The 19,709-nt window shown below is 43.5% G+C and overlaps 1 protein-coding gene across 1 annotated transcript in view; it reads right to left on the bottom strand.

The window, feature by feature from the left end:
- The window catches only part of LOC121444851 (cyclin-dependent kinase 15), a 62,105-nt gene extending 48,036 nt beyond the window's left edge, over nt 1–14,069 (bottom strand). Inside the window, exons 1-6 of the mRNA XM_041646768.1 lie at nt 13,944–14,069; nt 13,094–13,243; nt 12,795–12,889; nt 6,659–6,738; nt 1,787–1,881; nt 510–572 (exon numbers count right to left, since the gene is read on the bottom strand). Coding sequence (XP_041502702.1) covers nt 510–572; nt 1,787–1,881; nt 6,659–6,738; nt 12,795–12,889; nt 13,094–13,243; nt 13,944–14,069 — 609 coding nt within the window. The remainder of the gene's footprint in view (nt 1–509; nt 573–1,786; nt 1,882–6,658; nt 6,739–12,794; nt 12,890–13,093; nt 13,244–13,943) is intronic.
- Between the last annotated feature and the right edge of the window lie 5,640 nt (nt 14,070–19,709).

Genomic DNA, 19,709 nt, shown 5'->3' with positions numbered 1-19,709 from the left:
ACCGTAGCACAGCGATCTGAGGCTAGACCCAGTCTAGACACCAATGCTATCTCGCTACCGCATCTTCTCGGTTTCCTCCACGTGTCTGACAGAACTCCGCCTCTGAATCGCTCAGAATGCCTGCTTTCTCTCCTCCTCTATTAGAACTGTTGGACACTACCACGTTTAAGAAGGAAAGGTGGTGTTGTCCAAAGGTGGCTCACTGGCTCTGAGCCCTGGCTGCTCTTGTAGAGCACGAGAGCTGGGGTCCCAGCGGTCACACAGCAACACACAACCATTTGTAATTCCGACATGAGGATATCGAGTTCCCTTTTTTGGTTTCTACTCATGTACGCACATACATACGATTTTTAAAAAATAAATCTTTTAACAACAATAATAAACCCCCACAAAACATAGTTAGGCAGACAATTTAATAATTGTTTTGTTATATTGTTATATTTAATAGTGATTGTTTTGTACCCATGAGGGTTCTTGCCAGAGGGGAGCCTGGCTCTTAAAGTACTCACCCTGACGTTGTGAGGATGAAGGCCTCCGGGATGCTGAGACATGTACTGGGCCAGGTCTGTGTGCTAAATAGAATGGCAGGGAAAGAGGACAGAGGTCAGCGGCGCTTGGACAGTATCCTGCATCGCACCGCGTACCCGAGCGAGCGCAACAAAATCGCGGATATTTAGACTAAAGGGCGCTTGGACAGTATCCTGCATCACACCGCGTACCCGAGCGAGCGCAACAAAATCGCGGATATTTAGACTAAAGGGCGCTTGGACAGTATCCTGCATCACACCGCGTACCCGAGCGAGCGCAACAAAATTGCGGATGTTTAGACAAAAGGGCGCTTGGACAGTATCCTGAATCACACCGTGTACTCGAGGGGGCACAACAAAAACGCGGATGTTTAGATTAAAGGGAGCTTGGACAGTATCCTACATCACACTGTGTACCCGAGGGGGCACAACAAAAACGCGGATGTTTAAAGTATAAAAGGAGTTATAGCCAGATTTCTGTGAGGCAGACAGAGCATGTCTTCTAGCTGGCTGCTGGCACATCGGAGCCCGTTCTTGGTACAGAGACACTCCATTTGAGTGACTCGTTCTGAACACAGCAAAGGGAACCTTCACTTTTCAAGTATCCTTGAAGGCAGGTCAAGTACACTCCTCTCAGGATTTCTTTCTGCTCATTTGATCTTTTTTTCCCCTTTCAAAAGTACAAATTGAGTCATTAGTAGGCTGATATATGGCCTTTAAATATCTTGTGTTTTATATCTTTCCGTTTTGCCAAAAAAAAAAAAAACAAACCAGGTTCTATAAGTAATTACAACAGCCTTTAAAGAAAAGATTTATTTATTTATTATGTATACAATATTCTGTCTGCATGTTTGCCTGAAGGCCAGAAGAGGGCACCAGATCTCACTACAGATGGCTGTGAGCCACCATGTGGTTACTGGGAATCGAAGTCAGGACCTCTGGAAGAGCAGCCAGTGCTCTTAACCTCTGAGCCATCTCTCCAGCCCCAAACAGCCTTTTTAAAAGCACAGAGTTTTATGAGAAAGCAAATACAGAATCCTAGTCTATTCCTGGTGGCAAGGGGGGACAGGACCGACAAAATCCAGGTAAAGAGGTGGAACTAATTGCTGGCCAGAGCAGCAAGGCCCTGCCTAGTCCAACGATCCATCCTACCTTCCACATCATAATGAAAGTTTTATCATGCCATAAAATATTAACAGATTCATTATACAGGCACCAGGCCTTTTCCCCTCTGTGCTGGAAAAGCCTAGAGAACTCACCAAGTATTCAAACACGAATGTCAGAGTCTCCTTGGTGTGAACAATGTCATGCAGAAGGACAATGTTGGCATGCTTCAGTCCCTTCAGGAGAGAGGCTAGGAAGATTTAAACAAGAGGGGACCGCCATCACTGATAAGAAAGGCAATAAGTCTGGCAATCTTGAGTTCAATCCCTGAAACCCATGCAAATAGGTAGAAGACAAAAAAAAAAAAAAAATGACCGCACGAAGTTGTCTTCTGACCTTCACATAGGCATCATGGCACGGCTTTGAGCACGCATGCATGGGCGTGTGTGTGAACACAGACACACACTAATAACAATAATTTTAAACTTTTAAAAATATCCCTCTCCTATGCCATTACCCTGGGGCTACTTCTCATAAGGCCGTAACTATGCAAAGAATACGATATGTCCTTGATCAGGTCTGGACTCAGCAGAATTCCTGTCAGCCAGGCATGCCCTCCTCCATCTGTGGGAACTGAGGACCTGAGATTTTAATCAGACCCTTTGTTGATCTTATCGGATGATCCCCCAGCAAGGTTCCTGAACCTCTTTTTTTGGTGAGTTTTCTCATAAATAGGTTAGAAGTAAGTACAATGATCTAAAAGGTTTTCAGCCACAATGTTTCTAGTTTAAATACTGCCTTTGCCGGGTTCTGTAGGAGAAACTGGAGAGCTGCTGCTCACCCACTATCGGGCTGTTTTCTGGAGTCTTCCCCAGTCTGCCTTAATTTTCACACAGGCAGCATCACAGAGCGGAGTTCTGTTTTCCCGCTTTTACCCTTGCTGAAGGAGAGTCAGTCGAGCAAGCCTTTGCAGTTTTATGTAGTAGAGAGAATTTAAATATAACTGACAGGGGGTTCTAATGCTGAAGAATGCTATGACTCCAGGCAAATTTCCCAGCTTCCCTGAGGTTCAGACCCCTTCATGTCTATAACAACAACAAACGCCATTATATTGTACTTCTGCCGTTGGTGTAAGGGGTTGACAAAGACTATGGCAGAGGAAGGCATGTCACGTTTCTGGATCCCAGGACAGAGTGTATATATGAAAGTTATGAGTGTTTGAATGAAGTTTGGTTTGGCCATATGATATAATGTCTCTAAAGGTGTTAAGGATGCATGGAAGCTTATTAGGATTTTCCCTTAGTGCCATTCAGACTTTTGTTCGTTTCATATTACATATGAAGATCTCACGAACGCAAGCATGCACTCTGCCTACTGAGAGACTGTCCATGTAGCAAAATTCTACTCAATAAATCCCAGGCTGCCCCACACTCAGAGCAAGCAGACTTCTCGGGAAAAGAATTCTTTTTTTTTTTTTTAATGTTAAGATTTTATTTACAAAGCTTTTCCTTGTTGTACAGAAAGTAAAAATGTTGTTACAATCCCAGTGTAACTGGCAGCCAGGACGGTCAACTGGGAAAAGAATTTTTGTGTCAAGGGTTTGGAAAGAAGGCTCTGAGTTTTTCCCGCCCATGGCATCTTGTTACCTTTCTAGCCAGTGACCCTGGATTTTAACTAATGAACACCAGCTGCTCTTATCTTGCTTTCCATCCCTCTCCATTTAACCTCGGTCTCTCTGGCCTCACATCCATCGAGATCTTAACCAGGGAGAATTGAACCAGTATCAAAGTTCTTTAAGTGGGGCCTCGCTTTCAAGGCTGCAAGCTTTCACGCTGAAGGAAAAAGAAGCGGCCATTGTTGGAAGCTGGAAGCCAAACCACCTCCGATGTGTCAAAATCCTTTTGTGGTTTTTCATATCATACAAGCAAAGCTTTCAGTAAGGGGCAGTCTATAAAACAAACCGAGGAGTCCGCAACGGAGCCCTAACTGTAATTGCGAACACCTGTGTGGCGGGCGGCACCGGGCAAAGGATCGATGCAGGAATGGTTGCGCAGAGAGAACAATCCATGCGGGGTGGGGCAGGGTGGGCTTTGAGCCAGGCTGAGAACATCTGTGCATCTGTTAGCAGAACCTGCTGCAACAGGGTTTCGCTGTGCCTGCCAGATGTGGACCTGGAGAACCCAGCTTGAGGGAAAATAGGAACAAAGCACAATGTGAGCAATTAGTGAACTCCAGCTCGCGAAAGGCCATGCCCAGAGAATGTTGAGAGCTTTGACACAGAAAGTCCCCGCTAGCCCAGTGACCGGGACCCTTCTACTGTGTTCAGAGATACTCTTCCACCTAGCCGCACGCCGGTCCCCAAATGTGATCGCCCTCTCGTTTGGATGACTCATAAGTACACCAGTAAGTGCGGCTTCCATTATGTTAAACACTTAAACCATGGGTGTCCCCCCCCCCCCATTGCACCTGATCCTATCAGGATGAGTCCCCACTTAAACTGATAGCTTCTTGGCCTTTCTACTTAAATTGAAAATGTTTCCCAGGGGCATCCGAGGCTTTTGAAAATGGAATCAAATTGAGTTATAAGCTCGTTTTCTGAAATGTTTTTTTTAAAACGCCTGTTTGCATAACCTATTCTTCTACGTTCAGCCCCAAATCTGCCTCTCCATTAGCTACACTGATTCATTGTCGTCTGAGCTTGCAACCGCCTCTACACACTCAATGCTTGAATTGTCTGCTCTGTTAAGACTGAAAACATCAGAATGAAGAACGGGGCTTTCTCTGCTTATCTCTCAAGCTCTCAACACCACCCTTTGCATCCAGTGTGTACTCAGGAAAGGAGGGAAGACAACAGAGCTAAGAGAAGAACGGAAGGCCGCGGAAGGGCCATTTTTTCTGGATTTCTTTTTTTTCCAGAGACCGATAGTAATCGCGTCATGCAGAGGGCTCCGTTGATGAGAAAGCTTGCCTAGTGTGGGGGTTCGGATGAGAAATTCAACCCAGAGGCTTGAGTTTTTGAGTGTTTGAGTCCTAGTTGGTGGCATTGTCTGGGGACCCGGCAGTTTTGTTGGAAGAAACACAAAAACACAAGACTGAAGACTCGGGGTTTGAGAACTCAGCATTGCACACTTCCGGTTTGCTCTTTCTAGTGTGTGTGTTTGTGTGTGTGTGTGTGTGTGTGTGTGTGTGTGTGTTTGAAGGTGTCATCTTTTAGCTTCCTGTTCCTGCTACCACGGAGGCTTTTTGTTGCTCTGCCTCTCCCAATATCCCATCCTCCCTATGACAGACTCTTATCTCTTTGGAACTGTCAGCCAGGTAAACTCTTTCTTCCTTTGGTTGTGGCGTTTTACCACAACAGAAACGTAACTAATATCCTAGCATGTTTGAGGCCCAAGATTTGTTTCCCAGCAGGACGTGTAAAGCTGAGTGTGGCAGCATGTCTATCAAGGTAGCCCTTGGGAGGGACAGGCAGGGGGATGAAGAGTTCCAGGCCATCCTTGGTTACACAGTGAGTTTGGGGCCAGTCTGGGCTCTAAGAGGCCCTGCCCCAAACAACCAACACCCTTAGGTAAAATGCTGGTAAATTGTATTCTTTTGTTTCGCTATGTTGGTTTTAAGTTTGTAAGTTATTAGTGATAAATATTGTGGTATACATCTTCTCATTGATCAGTAATATAAAAGTAATAAAATAAAATTCAAGAATAAAATCATAGCAGTGACTATTCACTGAGCCCTGAAATAAGCATCATGTGCTCTCATTTGATCTTTATTTTTTATTTTATTTTTTGTTTTTTCCCCTAGACAGGGTTTCTCTGTGGCTTTGGAGCCTGTCCTGGAACTAGCTCTGTAAGACAATGCTGGCCTCGAACTCACAGAGATCCTCCTGCCTCTGCCTCCCAAGTGCTGGGATTAAAGGCGTGTGCCACCGCCACCCGGCTTTGTTTGGTCTTTATAACACTCTCTTAAACATGTCCTGTTAACAGCCACTTCTTCTGCGAACCCAGTCTTAGAGAAACTATGGATCAGAACCACATCATCAGCCCCTAGCAGCCAGATGAGGCAGACCCGGACATCTTCACCTCCTTGCGATGCTGCCCACGGTGCAAAGAAAACCCAGGAAGCTAGGTTTGTCAAGGCACCCCTGGAAGGCCAGCTCTAGGAGGCAGAGGCAGGGGGACAGCAAGCTTGAGGTCAAAGTGGGCTACATAGTAAGTCTGAGGCTGGGCTGGAGAGATGGTTCAGTGGTTAAGAGCATTGACTGCTCTTCCAAAGGTCCTGAGTTCAATTCCCAGCAACCACATGGTGGCTCACAACCATCTGTAATGAGGTCTGGTGCCCTCTTCTGGCCTGCAGACATACAGACAGAAAAAAAAAAGTAAGTCTGAGGCTGTGTAGGCAGACAAACAAACAAAACAGAGACAGCTCCAGAGGGAGAGAGAGAAGAAGGGAGAGAAAGAAAATGCTGAAAGAATATGTCTTCTACCCTGGAGGCTGAAGCAGTAGGATTGCAAGTTCAAGGCCTGTCTGGGAAATTTAGTGAGACTCTGTCCCAAAGAAATAACTCTGTGTGTGTGTGTGTGTGTGTGTGTGTGTTGTGCGCGTGCGCCCTGGACCCTTGGTTCAACCCCTAAGTACTGTAGGAAAAACAAAAATAAAACAAGAAAATAGGCTATGATCAGGTGAATCCCCATCAAGAATTACTATGATGTTACACTTCTCTCTCTTTTCAATGAGTTGTGTAGACATGGTTTTAGTATGAACCCAAGCATGCAGCAAACATTTAGTAAACGCTCATAGAGGTCATAAATATGGACATCAGTTTTGAACGTTGTCTTCAAGAACAAACACTAAAACGATAGTGTAAATAATCTTGGGGAATCGGCAACAAAATCAAAATCTGAAATTATAAATCACTTCTAGAAATACCAGAGATTGCACGCTGAGTGGGCAGACTGAATCCTTTACGGTGGTTTTACCATGTCTAGCGATCAAAACAACCTCTGGGGTTCGCTTCTTCCTGGTCTTACCTTCCCGTATGGCTGTGAAAGGGACGCCCTCCTCCGCGTTCATGCTGATGACTTTCAGAGCTACCAGTTGTCCATTTATCCTAGGAAGGGACAGGACAGACAGACACACACTCACTGAGATGGTCCAAAGCAACGGCTCACGCACAGATGCTAGAACAAAGGCTTGTGTTCCTCCACAAGCTCTAGAATATAAACTAACAACTTCCTCAAAACAACGAGCCCTTTACACATAAAACATGTGGCATATATATTTCCCAGTAGCCTTTTCTTTACTTGCGTGGTCGATTTACTTTATAGGACATTCAGAGTAAGCAGGAAGGCATCCAGAGGCCACCTCCCTCCTGGTGTTTGCTGATCCCTTTGGTGCACTTAAGCCAGGCTTGTCTGCCATCTAACTTTGGCTGTGGCTTCATAACTGTCTCCTTGATCTTTTCTGTCCACTCTCCGTAGAGTCCCTCGGGACATACTTCTCAAATGAAAGTCAACTTGTCACTTACTTTGCAAAACCTACTGTTTCTCCACCCTTCGTTTCTGATAACAGCCTAATTCTCTTCCTTTTTCTTTTTGTTGTTTTGTATGTGTGTGTGTGTGTGTGTGTGTGTGTGTGTGTGTGTGTGTTTGCGTGCTCAGGGGAGGGAGATGTGGGTCTTGAAATGTAGTCCTGACTGACTTCCAACTTTCAATTCTCCTGAATAAACATGTTAACAGCCAATGTTGGCAGTATTCTCCCAAGTATTGTCTGATTTACCTACATCTCGCCATTCTCTTTCTTCTTTTCCTCTCCCTCCCTCCGTCTTCCCTCCACTTATGTATAGTTTTGTTTTGATATTAGATAAGTGTAGATATCCAAGAAGGTTTCTATGACCATGTTGTTTCTAATATGGAGAGATTCACTCTCAATAATCTGTTCTCTCTCGGTTTCACATTTTCTCTTATCATTCATGATGTGGTTTTTTTTTTTAAATTTATTTATTTATTTATTATGTGTACAACATTTTGCTTCCCACACACCAGAAGAGGGCTCCAGATCTCATAGATGGTTGTGAGCCACCATGAGGTTGCTGGGAATTGAACTCAGGATCTCTGGAAGAGCAGTCAGTGCTCTTAACCTCTGAGCCATCTCTCCAGCCCCTCATGATGTTTTTAATAAACAAGCTAGCATTGAACTTATAACAATCTTCCTGCCTCAACTTTTCAAGTCCTGGGATTATAGGCATAAGCCACCATGCCTGGTTTTGTTGTTTACTATTGCAAAATCGGATATTTAATAATGTTATAGTATTTTATCATACAGACACACAACAGTGTGTTCTGCCAATTCCAAATTCTTATAAATTACAGTTTGGGGTTATTTTAAGAATACGGTTATGGGCATGGTGGCTCCTGTTGTAACCCTAGCCCTTGAGAGGCTGAGGTAGGAGGAAAGTTGTTACAATGTCAGATGGGTCAACGTGGTGAGTTCCAGAGACTAGCTTGGGTTAGCATGAGACTGTTTCCTTTAAGGACATAATGGGGGCTATGGGAAAAGATTTAGCTACAGAAATGATGATGAAAATTTTTCATTTTATTTGGTGTTTGCTTTAAAATTCATTTTTTTGAGAACAATTTTAGAGTTCTAGAAAAACCGAGAAGTTAGATAGAAGAAGATAGTGTAGAAAGTTCCCATGTCCTTACACTCTGTTTCTACTACTGTTGACTCTTACTTAGCAAGGCGAAGCTATTACAACTGATGAACCAAGCTGGGCACAATTGACCTACACCTGTAATTCTAGCACTTGGAAGATGGAGGAAGGAGAATCAAGGAATTCAAGGTCATCCTCAGCTACATTTGAAGGCCAGCCAGAACTGAAACTCATGAATCTGTGTTTCATGTGTTTCAGTTCAAAAACCAAAAAAAAAAAAAAAAAAAACCAGAACAAAACAAACAAACAAACCAAAACACTAAACTAGTGTAAAATAATGACAATAATTAATGAACTAATATTGATGAATGTCATTAAAGCATATTAGAATTCCTTCAGCTTTTACTTCATAACCTTCTAATTGCCCAAGATGATACCCAGGACTACATTTAGTTGCTGTGTCTCCCTAGGGTCCTCTTGGCTGTGCACTTTGCCGGATTTTCCTTGGGTTTGGTGACCTTGATGGTCCTGGGGCATGCTGGTTAAGAACTTTGGAGAGTTCTTCTCTTAGACATTTTCCCTGAAGTTTCTCTTAAGACTAAGCTGGGATTCTGAATTTGGGGATGGTTAAGAACTATCTTGATGATATTGTACCATGGGGGCTCTCTTTGGCCATGACTTGGGTCTTTGGATGTTGACGGTAACTGCCTGTCTGAGGTTGCACTCGTTGACCGTCTATTGCAAAGTGACTATCTTAGAATCCACATCACTAAGTGTAACTTGGTGCACTTTGGGCAATGGGCCCACTGAGATTCTCTTCCGACAGAGTAGACCTGTGTAAGAAATCTGGAATTCTTTTGCATGGGAGATTTATTTCTCCTCTCTTATTTATTAATTTATTGAGCCATTCCTTTGTAGCAGCAGCGACTCATAGATATTTTATTCTTTGGGTTATAACTCAATACCATTTAATTTTGTGCCCTGGTTTTGGCAGGTTTTCCCCTTGGAAACTCTTCGGTTGATGCCCACGCCACTGTGCCAAACCCTTCATCAGGGGGAGCTTAGTTTTGTTTTTACCTCCACAGTCTGGCCTATGCATATATCGCTTTTTAATTAATTTCTTTACATCTGATACTGCATTTCCCAGTCGTTTCTGTTTATTCTGTCCCTCCCTCACCTTTTTACAGGAACGTTTGACAAAGATTTTTTTTTACTGCTTGCTTTCACTTACCTTTCAAGTTTCGAGCTTAAATTTTTTTTTTTAATGTGGGAAATACTAATTTCCCAGAATATTTTACTGAGACCATGGCTCTGTAAGATTCTATTCCACCCACCCCAAACAACAACAACAGCTTTTTTGTCAAATATGTGTAGAAATGCTGTGCACTTTCAGGATTTCCACTGCTCTTGGGTAGCCGTGGTACCAAAACACAGGCAGTTTTGCTGGGCTGAAGGTATCTGTTGTAAAGGAATTTGGTTTTGTCTAGGGTTGCCAGCATCTATTGGACTTCAGCTGTTTCAATGAAACCCTTATTGAAGTGTCTTGGAATCGGTACTCTCTGGAACACTGGGGCACCGTGGTCACTCCATCCCCCTATGCTGAATGTTATATGCGTAAACCGACCTCCCCAGCCTCAAGGATGCACCCACTTCATCTTTCTGTCTAACTGCTGTGCATTTCCTTGTTCATTTAAATCTTTACTCCATTGTATTTATTTGTTTGTTTGTTTGTTTATTTATATTTTTTGAGACAGGGTTTCTCTGTAGCTTTGGAGCCTGTCCTAGAGCTAGCTCTTATAGACCAGGCTGGCCTTGAACTCACAGAGATTCTCCTGCCTCTGCCTCCCAAGTGCTGAGATTAAAGGCATGCACCACCATCACCCGGCCACTGTATTCTTATTCTGCATTCAATTTTCAAAAAGGCAGATTGTCCCAGCGCTGTTTGCGGGAACATTTTCTTTTCCCTGCTGACTTGAAAGGTCACCACGTGTATTTAGTAAATTTTACTGATTACTTGTATTTGTACATATTCAGAGCTTTCTGAAATAACATTTCTGTCATGTGTGGTAGTGTGTACTGTAATCCCAGTACCGAGGCATAGACAGGAAGATCACAGGTTCAAGGCCAGCTTGGTCTACATTTTGAATTTCAGGTTAGCTAGGGCTATATTAGAAAGACCTTGATTTTTTTTTAAAAAAGTCTTTGATCTATCTTTTATGTGTGTGGTGTACAATTTTAATTGTACTTAGACTATAAAGCCAGATCTCTGGGTCTGTGGGTACCGTGTGTGTGTGTGTGTGTGTGTGTGTGTGTGTGTGTGCGCGCGCGCGTGTGGAAATATTTGGGAAGAATATTGATTGTACATTGACTGTGTATTGATTCCTTTTCTTATCATTTCCTGCACAACACCACATCCGGCTATTTGCATAGCATTTCCATCGTATGGCGCTATATGCAAATACTGTGTCATCTTTTGTAAGTGATTTGAGCATCCATGGATTAGGATCCCCAGGGGTCAGGGTGGGGCCTAAACACCAGCTTCCTAAGTGTTTCAGGAGGCACGTTTAGTTAGTCCACATCAAACCCAGAAGTCAGGGAGCCAATGTCATCTCTACGGTGTTAGGTTCTGACTGTCCTGTGTTTGCAACCGCCTTGGAATCCATCGACTCACACATACTCCCGCCAGCTCCTCCCAGCCCTCATCCCCTTCCTGGGGGATGATTCTGACACAGGGAGTTTTTTTTTTTAACTTGTTTTCCCCTGCTTGGAGTTGTCCTCTGTGTCCCTGCATCTAGTTCATCATCACCTCCCTCAGATTCCCTGTCCAAACCTTTCTCTCTCAGCGAGGCCTCTTCTCGCTGCTCTTTATAAAATCGTGAGGGGAGCCGGGCGGTGGTGGCGCACGCCTTTAATCCCAGCACTCGGGAGGCAGAGGCAGGCGGATCTCTGTGAGTTCGAGACCAGCCTGGTCTACAAGAGCTAGTTCCAGGACAGGCTCCAAAACCACAGAGAAACCCTGTCTCGAAAAACCAAAAAAAAAAAAATAAATAAAAAATAAAAAAAATAAATAAAAAAAAATAAAATCGTGAGGGGGAGGGAAATGGGAAGCGGTTGCGGGGACGAGGCAGAAATCCTTAATAAATAAATAAATTTAAATATAAAAAAAATCGTGATTGCCTCGCTGCCCCCATTCCATTCCCATTGCACCCACCCCAAGTTTTTATTTTTATTTATTATATTATATTTTTGTTTGTTATATTATGTATTCATTTATTTATTTATTCATTTATTACATTTATTCATTCATTTATTACATCATGTTTATTATAATATGTTTGTATTAATATATTATTTTATTATATTATATATTATTATATTCATTATATTATTTTTATTATATATTATACTCATTATATTATTTTTATTTATTATATTATAAACCTCTCTCCCCTCCTATGTAATATACATATATATGCATGTATATAATCCTTTTGAGGTATATTATATATAGTAGAAATAAATTATTTTTTTCTTATATATAATACATATATTAGTCTTTTGTGGCAAGGTCTCATGATGGATCTAAAGCTAGTCTGGTGGCTAGCAAGCCCAACCGACCCTACTATCTCCACTCCCCTCTCTCCTCACAGCACCGGGACTATAGGCATGTGTAGAAAAATCCACCTGGATTTTTATGTGGTTATGGGGATTTGAACTCAGGTTGGGAAGCATTTCTAATGCACTTTTATCCTATTACTTAGCTGAGTTTCTTGAAGGAAATATTTTACATTCTTAGGTCCTAGGGTAATCTATAGTCATGAATCAAATCCTGGTTCTATACAATAAATCTGAAATTGCATTTTCCTAGTCATTTTATTTTAACAAAGACAACAACAAATATACAAATTCTAAGATAAAAAATAATACTTAGTATTATGAGATTTGTACTTTTAAAATAAGACTACCATTAAGTGATGATTTTCTCTATTAGAATACCGTAAATTAAGGGATAAAGTTTTCCACCTTTCTTACCCTTTCTAGAAGGCAACCAGAAAGACCAGAATTCTGTCTTAGAACTGGTACCTGGGCTTTGGATAAACCTTCTTTTCCCCAGCCATTTTGTACGTTTCACAGGTAAGGAAGATGCTGGCATGGCTTTTGCATATCCACACTGGAGATTTAGGAAGAGTCAAGAAACACTCTCTAGAGACACCTGACCAGCTGGGTTTCTCTATAGGTGGCAATTGTTCTTTCAGTCAACAGAGGAGAAAGCTTACCTTCTCCAGCAGTTGATTTTAGCTAGACAAGAACTGTGTTGTTGTGGGTTTTTTGTTGTTGTTATTGTTGCTGTTTTGTTCTGTTCTGTTTTCAGGGTAGTTAAAATCACATCTCCTTCCTGTTAGCCCAGATGTCTCAACACAACTCCAAAGGTTGTGAATGTCTGTGATATGTCGACGGAAATTTATAATGCAATAGGAGACACCCCCATCTACAGTCTTCGACAAGGGACTCACCTGCTAATCCCCTTGTAAACCTTGGCATAAGAACCTTCTCCCAGCTTCTCCAAGTTCAAGTAAGATGAGGCTGCCCCAAAGGGGAGGCTCTTCTTCTGCTTACAGGGTGGGGTGAGAGGTGGGAAGACAGAAAGAGCACTTAGAAAATAATGTTGACTTGTCTTTTCCCTAGGGGCATTAGACAGTATTGGGGGGCGGGGGAGGAACTCATACAGGCATCCCGGGAAGGTGAGGGCCAGCTTCCCTTAGACAAGCACCCTTGAAATCCTTCCCGATGACTGTCAGTGTGGCTCACTCACCCATGGCAACCCCTGCCGCAGATTCTCTTCCTGAAAAGAATCACTGTTGCTCCGTGGCCTTTTCCTCTCCAGCTTCTGGCTACTGACAGCCTGGAGTCCCCTGGGATAAAATAAAGCCGTGGAACATGGTGCTCCTTTTCTGTCTGTTAGCTAGAGGGAAAAGAAAGTACAGGAGCAAAGTGTGTATAAAATCAAATTTTGGTGGCTGGCGAAGTCTTTTCTCGGTTTTGTTTGCCTGTTGTGTTTGTTTGTTTGTTTGTTTCTAAGCTCCTTCCCCTCCCTAAAGGCTCCTCTCCTGAAAGTCAGATCCCTTAGAGACCACCATGGTACCGATCACTGAAATACCAAATTTCTCCTCCGCCTGCATAATTTAACTCAGTCTCCTTGATGAGTGTTTCCAAATTTTTCCATTTAACTCGGTCTCCCCCATGCCCAACCGCTTCCCTACATGCTTAATGTAATATCTTAGAATAATCTAGTAAGGCACTGCTAATAATCAGGAGATAATTACTGAAACTGAGAATCCCCGGTGGACCTACCAGTATGGCAGCTTGCCCTCTTACGGTTCAGCCCTGCCATTTAGTGGCTCAGAGATGTCCAGAGAAGAGCCACTTTCTCTGTTTCAAGTCAAAAGAGACCAAAGCCAAAGATTACTCCCCTCTTCTGGTTTACAAGCACACCCCAAAACTTGATAACTACGGCCATAAATCCTCTGTGACTTTAATAGAATTCTCTTTTTTATGAGTTTAGACCTACCACAGAGGACTCAGACCCTGCTGCAGAAGGGAGCGTCTGTCTGAACTGCTTGGTTTACCAATAAAGAAAGATGCTCCTCCCGGGATACAAATACCTCGAACGCAGCAGCCTCGGCGCTCCCAGGCTGGCTTCTCAGACAGCTGTGCGCTTCCCCTCCCTCCGAACGGTGGTAGCAACTGCATCCCGGCTGTAGCCTCTTTGCACACAGCTCCTGACCCATAATAGTCCAGGTTCAAGGAGAAAACCCGCACTTGAACGTCTCCCCATCCGCCTCTGCCGTCCTCCTTCGCTCCCTTTTTTGCCAGAGGTCAGCAGAGAGGAGCTTTAGCATGACTCACACGAGGGCTCCGTCTGGAGCAGCCTCATGACTTCAGCAGTTTTTGCTTTTATCAGCGCAAGGAGCTACGCATCAAAACCGCAGCGGCTGGCGTTCGCATGTGCACACCGGAAAACAAGGAGGCTCTTCCTGGAGAGAATTTTACTGGGTACATTGACTGCACTTACTCTGGCCTCAAGTCAGTGCTGTGACTGCACTTGCTTTTCGGGAATTCGCATTGACGTGTTTATTGGACTCCCCTTGTACTAGAGGGGGTCAACTCAGGAACATTTCATCCCTTCCTTTCATCTGAAAACCTCTTGGTTTTTAATTTTTTTTTCTTTTAAGGCAATGTCTCCCACAAGAGCCCAGCTATCTTTGAATTTGAGGCAATCCTCCTGCCTCATCCTCTCTAGTTCCGGGATTGCAGATGTGAGTCACATGGCTCGGGCTTGTTTTCTAACATTAAAACAAATTTGCCATCTAGGCGACCTTTAGAGCCAAAGAAACCACAGAATGGAAGGATGATGGGAAGAAAGCTGAGGCTTCCTGTTCCACCTCTGCCTCCAAGTTAAAGTGCGTCTTCTAGTCTGACAGGCTACAGGCATTCTCTCATGTATTCAGACACTATGTAATAAACACCGACGTTGATAATACGCCACAAACAGCGATGAGAGTCAGTGATAGAGCGGTTTGAACGAGGTGTGTGCACATGTAATCTCAGTGCTTTGTAGGATGAAGTAAGAGGATGGCGAGTTCAAGACCAGCCTGGACTATGTAGAAAGATTCTTTTTCAAATAAAGAGGGAATCTCTCTCTCTCTCTCTCTCTCTCTCTCTCTCTCTCTCTCTGTGTGTGTGTGTGTGTGTGATCACACTTGCATGTGCATAAGGTATCTTCTCATTTCGCCCATCCCTTTGTTCATTTAATATACATATAGTTAATGTTTAGTGTATGTAAACACCATATTAGTACTTGGTATTTCCAGGAATCTGGATCAAACTGCTTTGTAGTCTGTGATCTTGGGCAGAACTTTTGCTCTGTGAGGCACTCATAATATCATTGCCATTGTAATATGCCAACCACAGGATGTAGGTTACTTGTACACATGTACAAAAATTTCTCTGAGAAAAAGAGCTATGTTTATTGTTACAACAGCATTAATGATATCTAACATCTGAACTTTCAGGCGTTAAGTTTTAAACCTTGTGGGATTTAATCTTGAGCATGTACTTTAAGTTTTATTTCAAAATTTCTACAAGAAAGTAAGGTATGGGGCCCAAACCTGTGTTTTCAACACTTGGGAAACAAGTAAGAAGATTGTCATGAATTGGAGGCCAGCCTGGGCTACAGAGTATCTCAAGACAAAGGCAAAAGAGAAACAATTTGCTACATAAGATCTAAGGCAAGTCTAGCCAATGATTTACTAAAAATTGAGACATTTATAAAGAGAGACCAATGACACACACAGAACAAAGACAAGGTAGAAAGACTGTTACCCCTCAAATCCAGTTAAAGCTTGAGTGACATCACATTCCACTTGTTCATTATAATAAATTTTGTCAGAAATGTTCATTTCGGGGCTGGTGAGATGGTTCATTGGGTAAATGTCCCCACCACCAAGCCGCCTGACCTCAGTTCAGCGTTAGAACCTCAGATGGGAGGAGAGAACTGACTTTGGCCAGTTTTCTTAATTAAGTGGCATACACTTAATTAAGACACTGAAATATTAAAAAAAATTAAAGAAGTGCTAGTTCTTTCCTCAAAGATTGTGGACTTTATCACAGACAAATTACATCCTAGCTGGATGGGGATACAGGCCTGGAGTCTGTGGCAGACTTTAGAACCTGAGGCAGAAAGATCCTGAGTCTGAGGCCAGCCTGGACTACATATTAAGACCTAACTAAAAACAAAACCAAACAAAACCTATGTTCTAGGCCTGGGTTAAGGTAGTTTCATAAATTTTAGGTTGGTATGTGTATGTAGGTTGGAGAGTATTTTACTCTGTAGCCCTGGCTAGCCTGAAACTCATTATGTACGTCACCGTAGCTTCCCACCTGTGGTAAGCCTCCTGCCTCAGCCTTCCAATTTCCAGAATTACAGGTGGCATAACCTACCAAATAAGTTTAAAATTTTTTTTAAATGACCAGCATTTGTGTTAGCTCACAAATATGCCTAATAGAATATCTGACTTTTCCTGTTAATTTTTTTGTATATGTGTGTGTGGAGGGGTGTAGATGGCTTATTACTTAGGTTTAAATTGCCGTTTATGTACTAGAGAGCGCTACTGAAGGGAAAACTAAAATATCCGTCAGAATTTCCAAAAATTAAATAATTCATGGTTTTCTGACGTTCGAGGAAAAACATCAGATGACCTTTGAAAATGTTTTCCAGCTCTGGGTCCAAAGCGATTGTTCCTGTTACCAAAGACTTCTAATATGGACGGGGATTGCGATGATTTCCCGGCAAACTGTAGGTCAGAGCAGTTTGTGCTGCAGACCGACTAGCCTGAGGCCTTCTGCAGTCTGATGGAAGTCCCAGAGGAGGCCCAGCCCGCCCCAGGCATGCGCACTGTCGCTGCCTAAACCGACTGACCCAGACTGAGCCAGGGCGCTCAACTCTGCAGCAAGACCCCTAGGGCCAGCTCAGGGTGGTTTAGCCCTGCCTGTTTCGCCCTCTTCCTTCCCCTCCTGTTACCCTGGGCTAGAGTTTACTGCTCCTCCTCTTTCTCTTCCGTCTTCTTTCCCGGGAAGCTGGGTTAGGAACAGTGGTAGCCTCCGTTCGTTCGTTCATTCATTTACTTTTTATTTATCTATTGATTTGATGTTTTGAGAAAGCCTCATGCAGTGTAGACTGGATTTGAACTTGATATGTAGCCAAGGGTGCCGATGAATTCCTGGTCCTCCTGCCTCCACCTCTGAGTGCGGCTGGGATTACAGGTGTGTGCGCTATATCCAGGCTCTCTCTCTCTCTCAGTTTAGGTTCTCTATCATATTTTGGCTGTTGCTTTTCCTCTCTCAAATGTTGTAGATTCAAATTACTGTGTTTTATTTGAGAGCTTGTGTATTTCTTCAATTTCCATTCTGCTTTTTATTAAATTTAACAATTTTGGGGGGATAGGATCTAAGGATTTTTTATTGAATATGTGGATAATCACAGATGTTCCACACTACTAACATGAAAAAATGTGATCATAAGTGTTAAAAATAATCCCTAACAGCCACAGAATGGAAGCCCAGAAGTAGAACAAGATCTTTACTTGATGACCAAGTGATTGATCGTCACTGTACATCGTTAAGCGAAGGAAGAAAACGAAGAGCAGTGACTATACCAAGTTACCAAGTTACCAAATTACTCTGGCCGTAAAGAAATGACACAAAAGACGTTGCTAATTTCTGTGCTTGAAAAGGTCCCGGCTGTCTTTAGCATTGCCTGACAGCTTCTGCTCCGTCCTAATGGAACAACCTAGCTTGCATCCTGGTCCTTTAACACGGCGGTGCACACTCCAGTCTAAAAAGTAGGGTTAGGACCATTATTTAAGATACACACTGGAAGTTATTTCTACTTTCCAAGATGCATGTGTTGTGGGTATGTAAATACAAATAAATGCAAATTGCAAAAAATAAATGTGCGGTAAAATCTGATCACCAGGAACTCTGTGTGAGACCTCACGAAACTCCCGCTCCCGTCCCATTCCAAGGGTGCCCGAGCCCCTTCTGACCCTGGTTTTGGGACGAGGACAGCCTTGTACCAACAGCACCACCTGGTGGCTGAGATGAGAACTGACTAGGTCAAACTTTTCTTCCAAACTCCAAGCCTCGGCACACGCTCCAGCTTTCCTTAGACTTTGCAGTTCAGAGCTGACCTGATCCCACCTCAGGTAGTCTTTTCCTCGCCTTTACACATATCTCTTTTTTAATTTTTTTCTTTGTGTTATTCAGTTGTTTATAAATTTTTCTGAGTCTCCAACCTATCTTCAGCCTGACAGTCGCTAGCATCAACTCAGACAGCTGGGGCTGCGATGCTCGCCTATGGCCACACCACCCTGGCTGCCCTCCGCCGTGCCTGAAATGCACAGGCTTGAACAATGACCTTGAAAAATCGAGCATTTCAAACCTTTGTGCAAAACATTCAGTTCACGTCCTCTCTTCAGAAATACAGTCCTTACCAGCTCTTAACCCTACCCCCCCCCCCCAAGTCCGTTTGCTCCGCCATAAACTGTCTTCTGTGGTAGCCAAGTGGGGAGACGGTGGCTCAAAAATCAGAAGTGAAGTTCCTCAACCTAACACTTTAGACTCCTTGGATAAAAAGGCATCGGCTCAAGTCTGGCTGCTTCCTGTGGGCATGGGGCAACGTGGGAGAGGGGAGAACTGGGAGTTGGAGGGCTCACGCTCAGCGAGAGGTGCGGCTGGAATGGCATCCAGTTTACTGCCATCCTGGAGACTTCAGGCAGCTATTTTTTTTCCACAAGAGGGCGCCAGAGCTCAGGACGGAACGGATGGCTGCGAGCCACCGTGTGGGAGCAGGGAATCAAACTCGGGTCCTCTGGAAAGGAAGGGCAATCGGGAAATGAACAGTGCTTTTATTTGTTTGTTTGTTTGTTTATTTATTTATTTATTTATTTATTTGTGATTTTTCGAGACAGTGTTTCTCCGTAGCTTTTGGTTCCTGTCCTGGAACTAGCTCTATGAACAGTGCTTTTTAACCGCTGAGCCATCTCTCTGGACGGTTCAGGCAGCAGTTTCTTGAGGGAGAGGAGAAGGCAGGTGGTCAGGAGAAAAAATATTTTGTTATTATTGGCCCTATGAATGGAGTTAGTCATGGGAAGAGTCATTCACTGCCAGGAAGAATGGAACAGAGAAGGGCCCTAGTTGTACAGGTGAGGCCTGGGTATATAGTTGGGACACAAGAGCAGAGATAACCAGATTTTGGCTGATAGGTGTCCTTGATCTAGGAGATTTGGTACCAATGGTGAAGTCCTAGGAGCTGGTGCAGGTGTTGTCATTGTCTGGAGAGTGCTTTGTAAGTTGGTCTTGGCCCAGACAGCAGGAGTGACCTGCTTTTCTTCTCTGACTGCTAGAGAAAGAGGACAGACTTGGAGGCAACGCTCTGTGGCTCTGGCCGGACGACCCTGGCAGAACCTTCACCTCCTCCATCTCATGGATTCAGAAGTTTAGTCCTTTAGTATCAGGGCAGCTGGGAGTACAGCAGTGTGCAGGAGAAATGGTGCTGGGGAATTCTACATCTTCATCCAAGGGCAACAGGAAGTGAGTGCTAAACAAATCTTAAAAAAACAAAAACAAAAGAAAAACAAAAAACCTTAGACCGCTGTTTTGTTCTATTTTTTTTTTCGAGACAAGGTTTCTCTGTAGCTTTTTGGTGCCTGTCCTGGAACTAGCTCTTGTAGACCAGGCTGGCCTCGAACTCACAGAGATCCGCCTGCCTCTGCCTCCCAAGTGCTGGGATTAAAGGCATGTGCCACCACTGCCCGGCTAGACCAGTATTTTTTTTAAATATTTATTTATTTATTATGTATACAATATTC

Source organism: Microtus oregoni, unplaced genomic scaffold (assembly GCF_018167655.1).
Source record: "Microtus oregoni isolate MIOR12 unplaced genomic scaffold, Mior012 000144F_ref0000341, whole genome shotgun sequence".
NCBI lineage: Eukaryota > Metazoa > Chordata > Mammalia > Rodentia > Cricetidae > Microtus > Microtus oregoni.
Note: the sequence above shows the minus strand (reverse complement) of the source record. Positions and strands in the feature narration are given on the sequence as shown.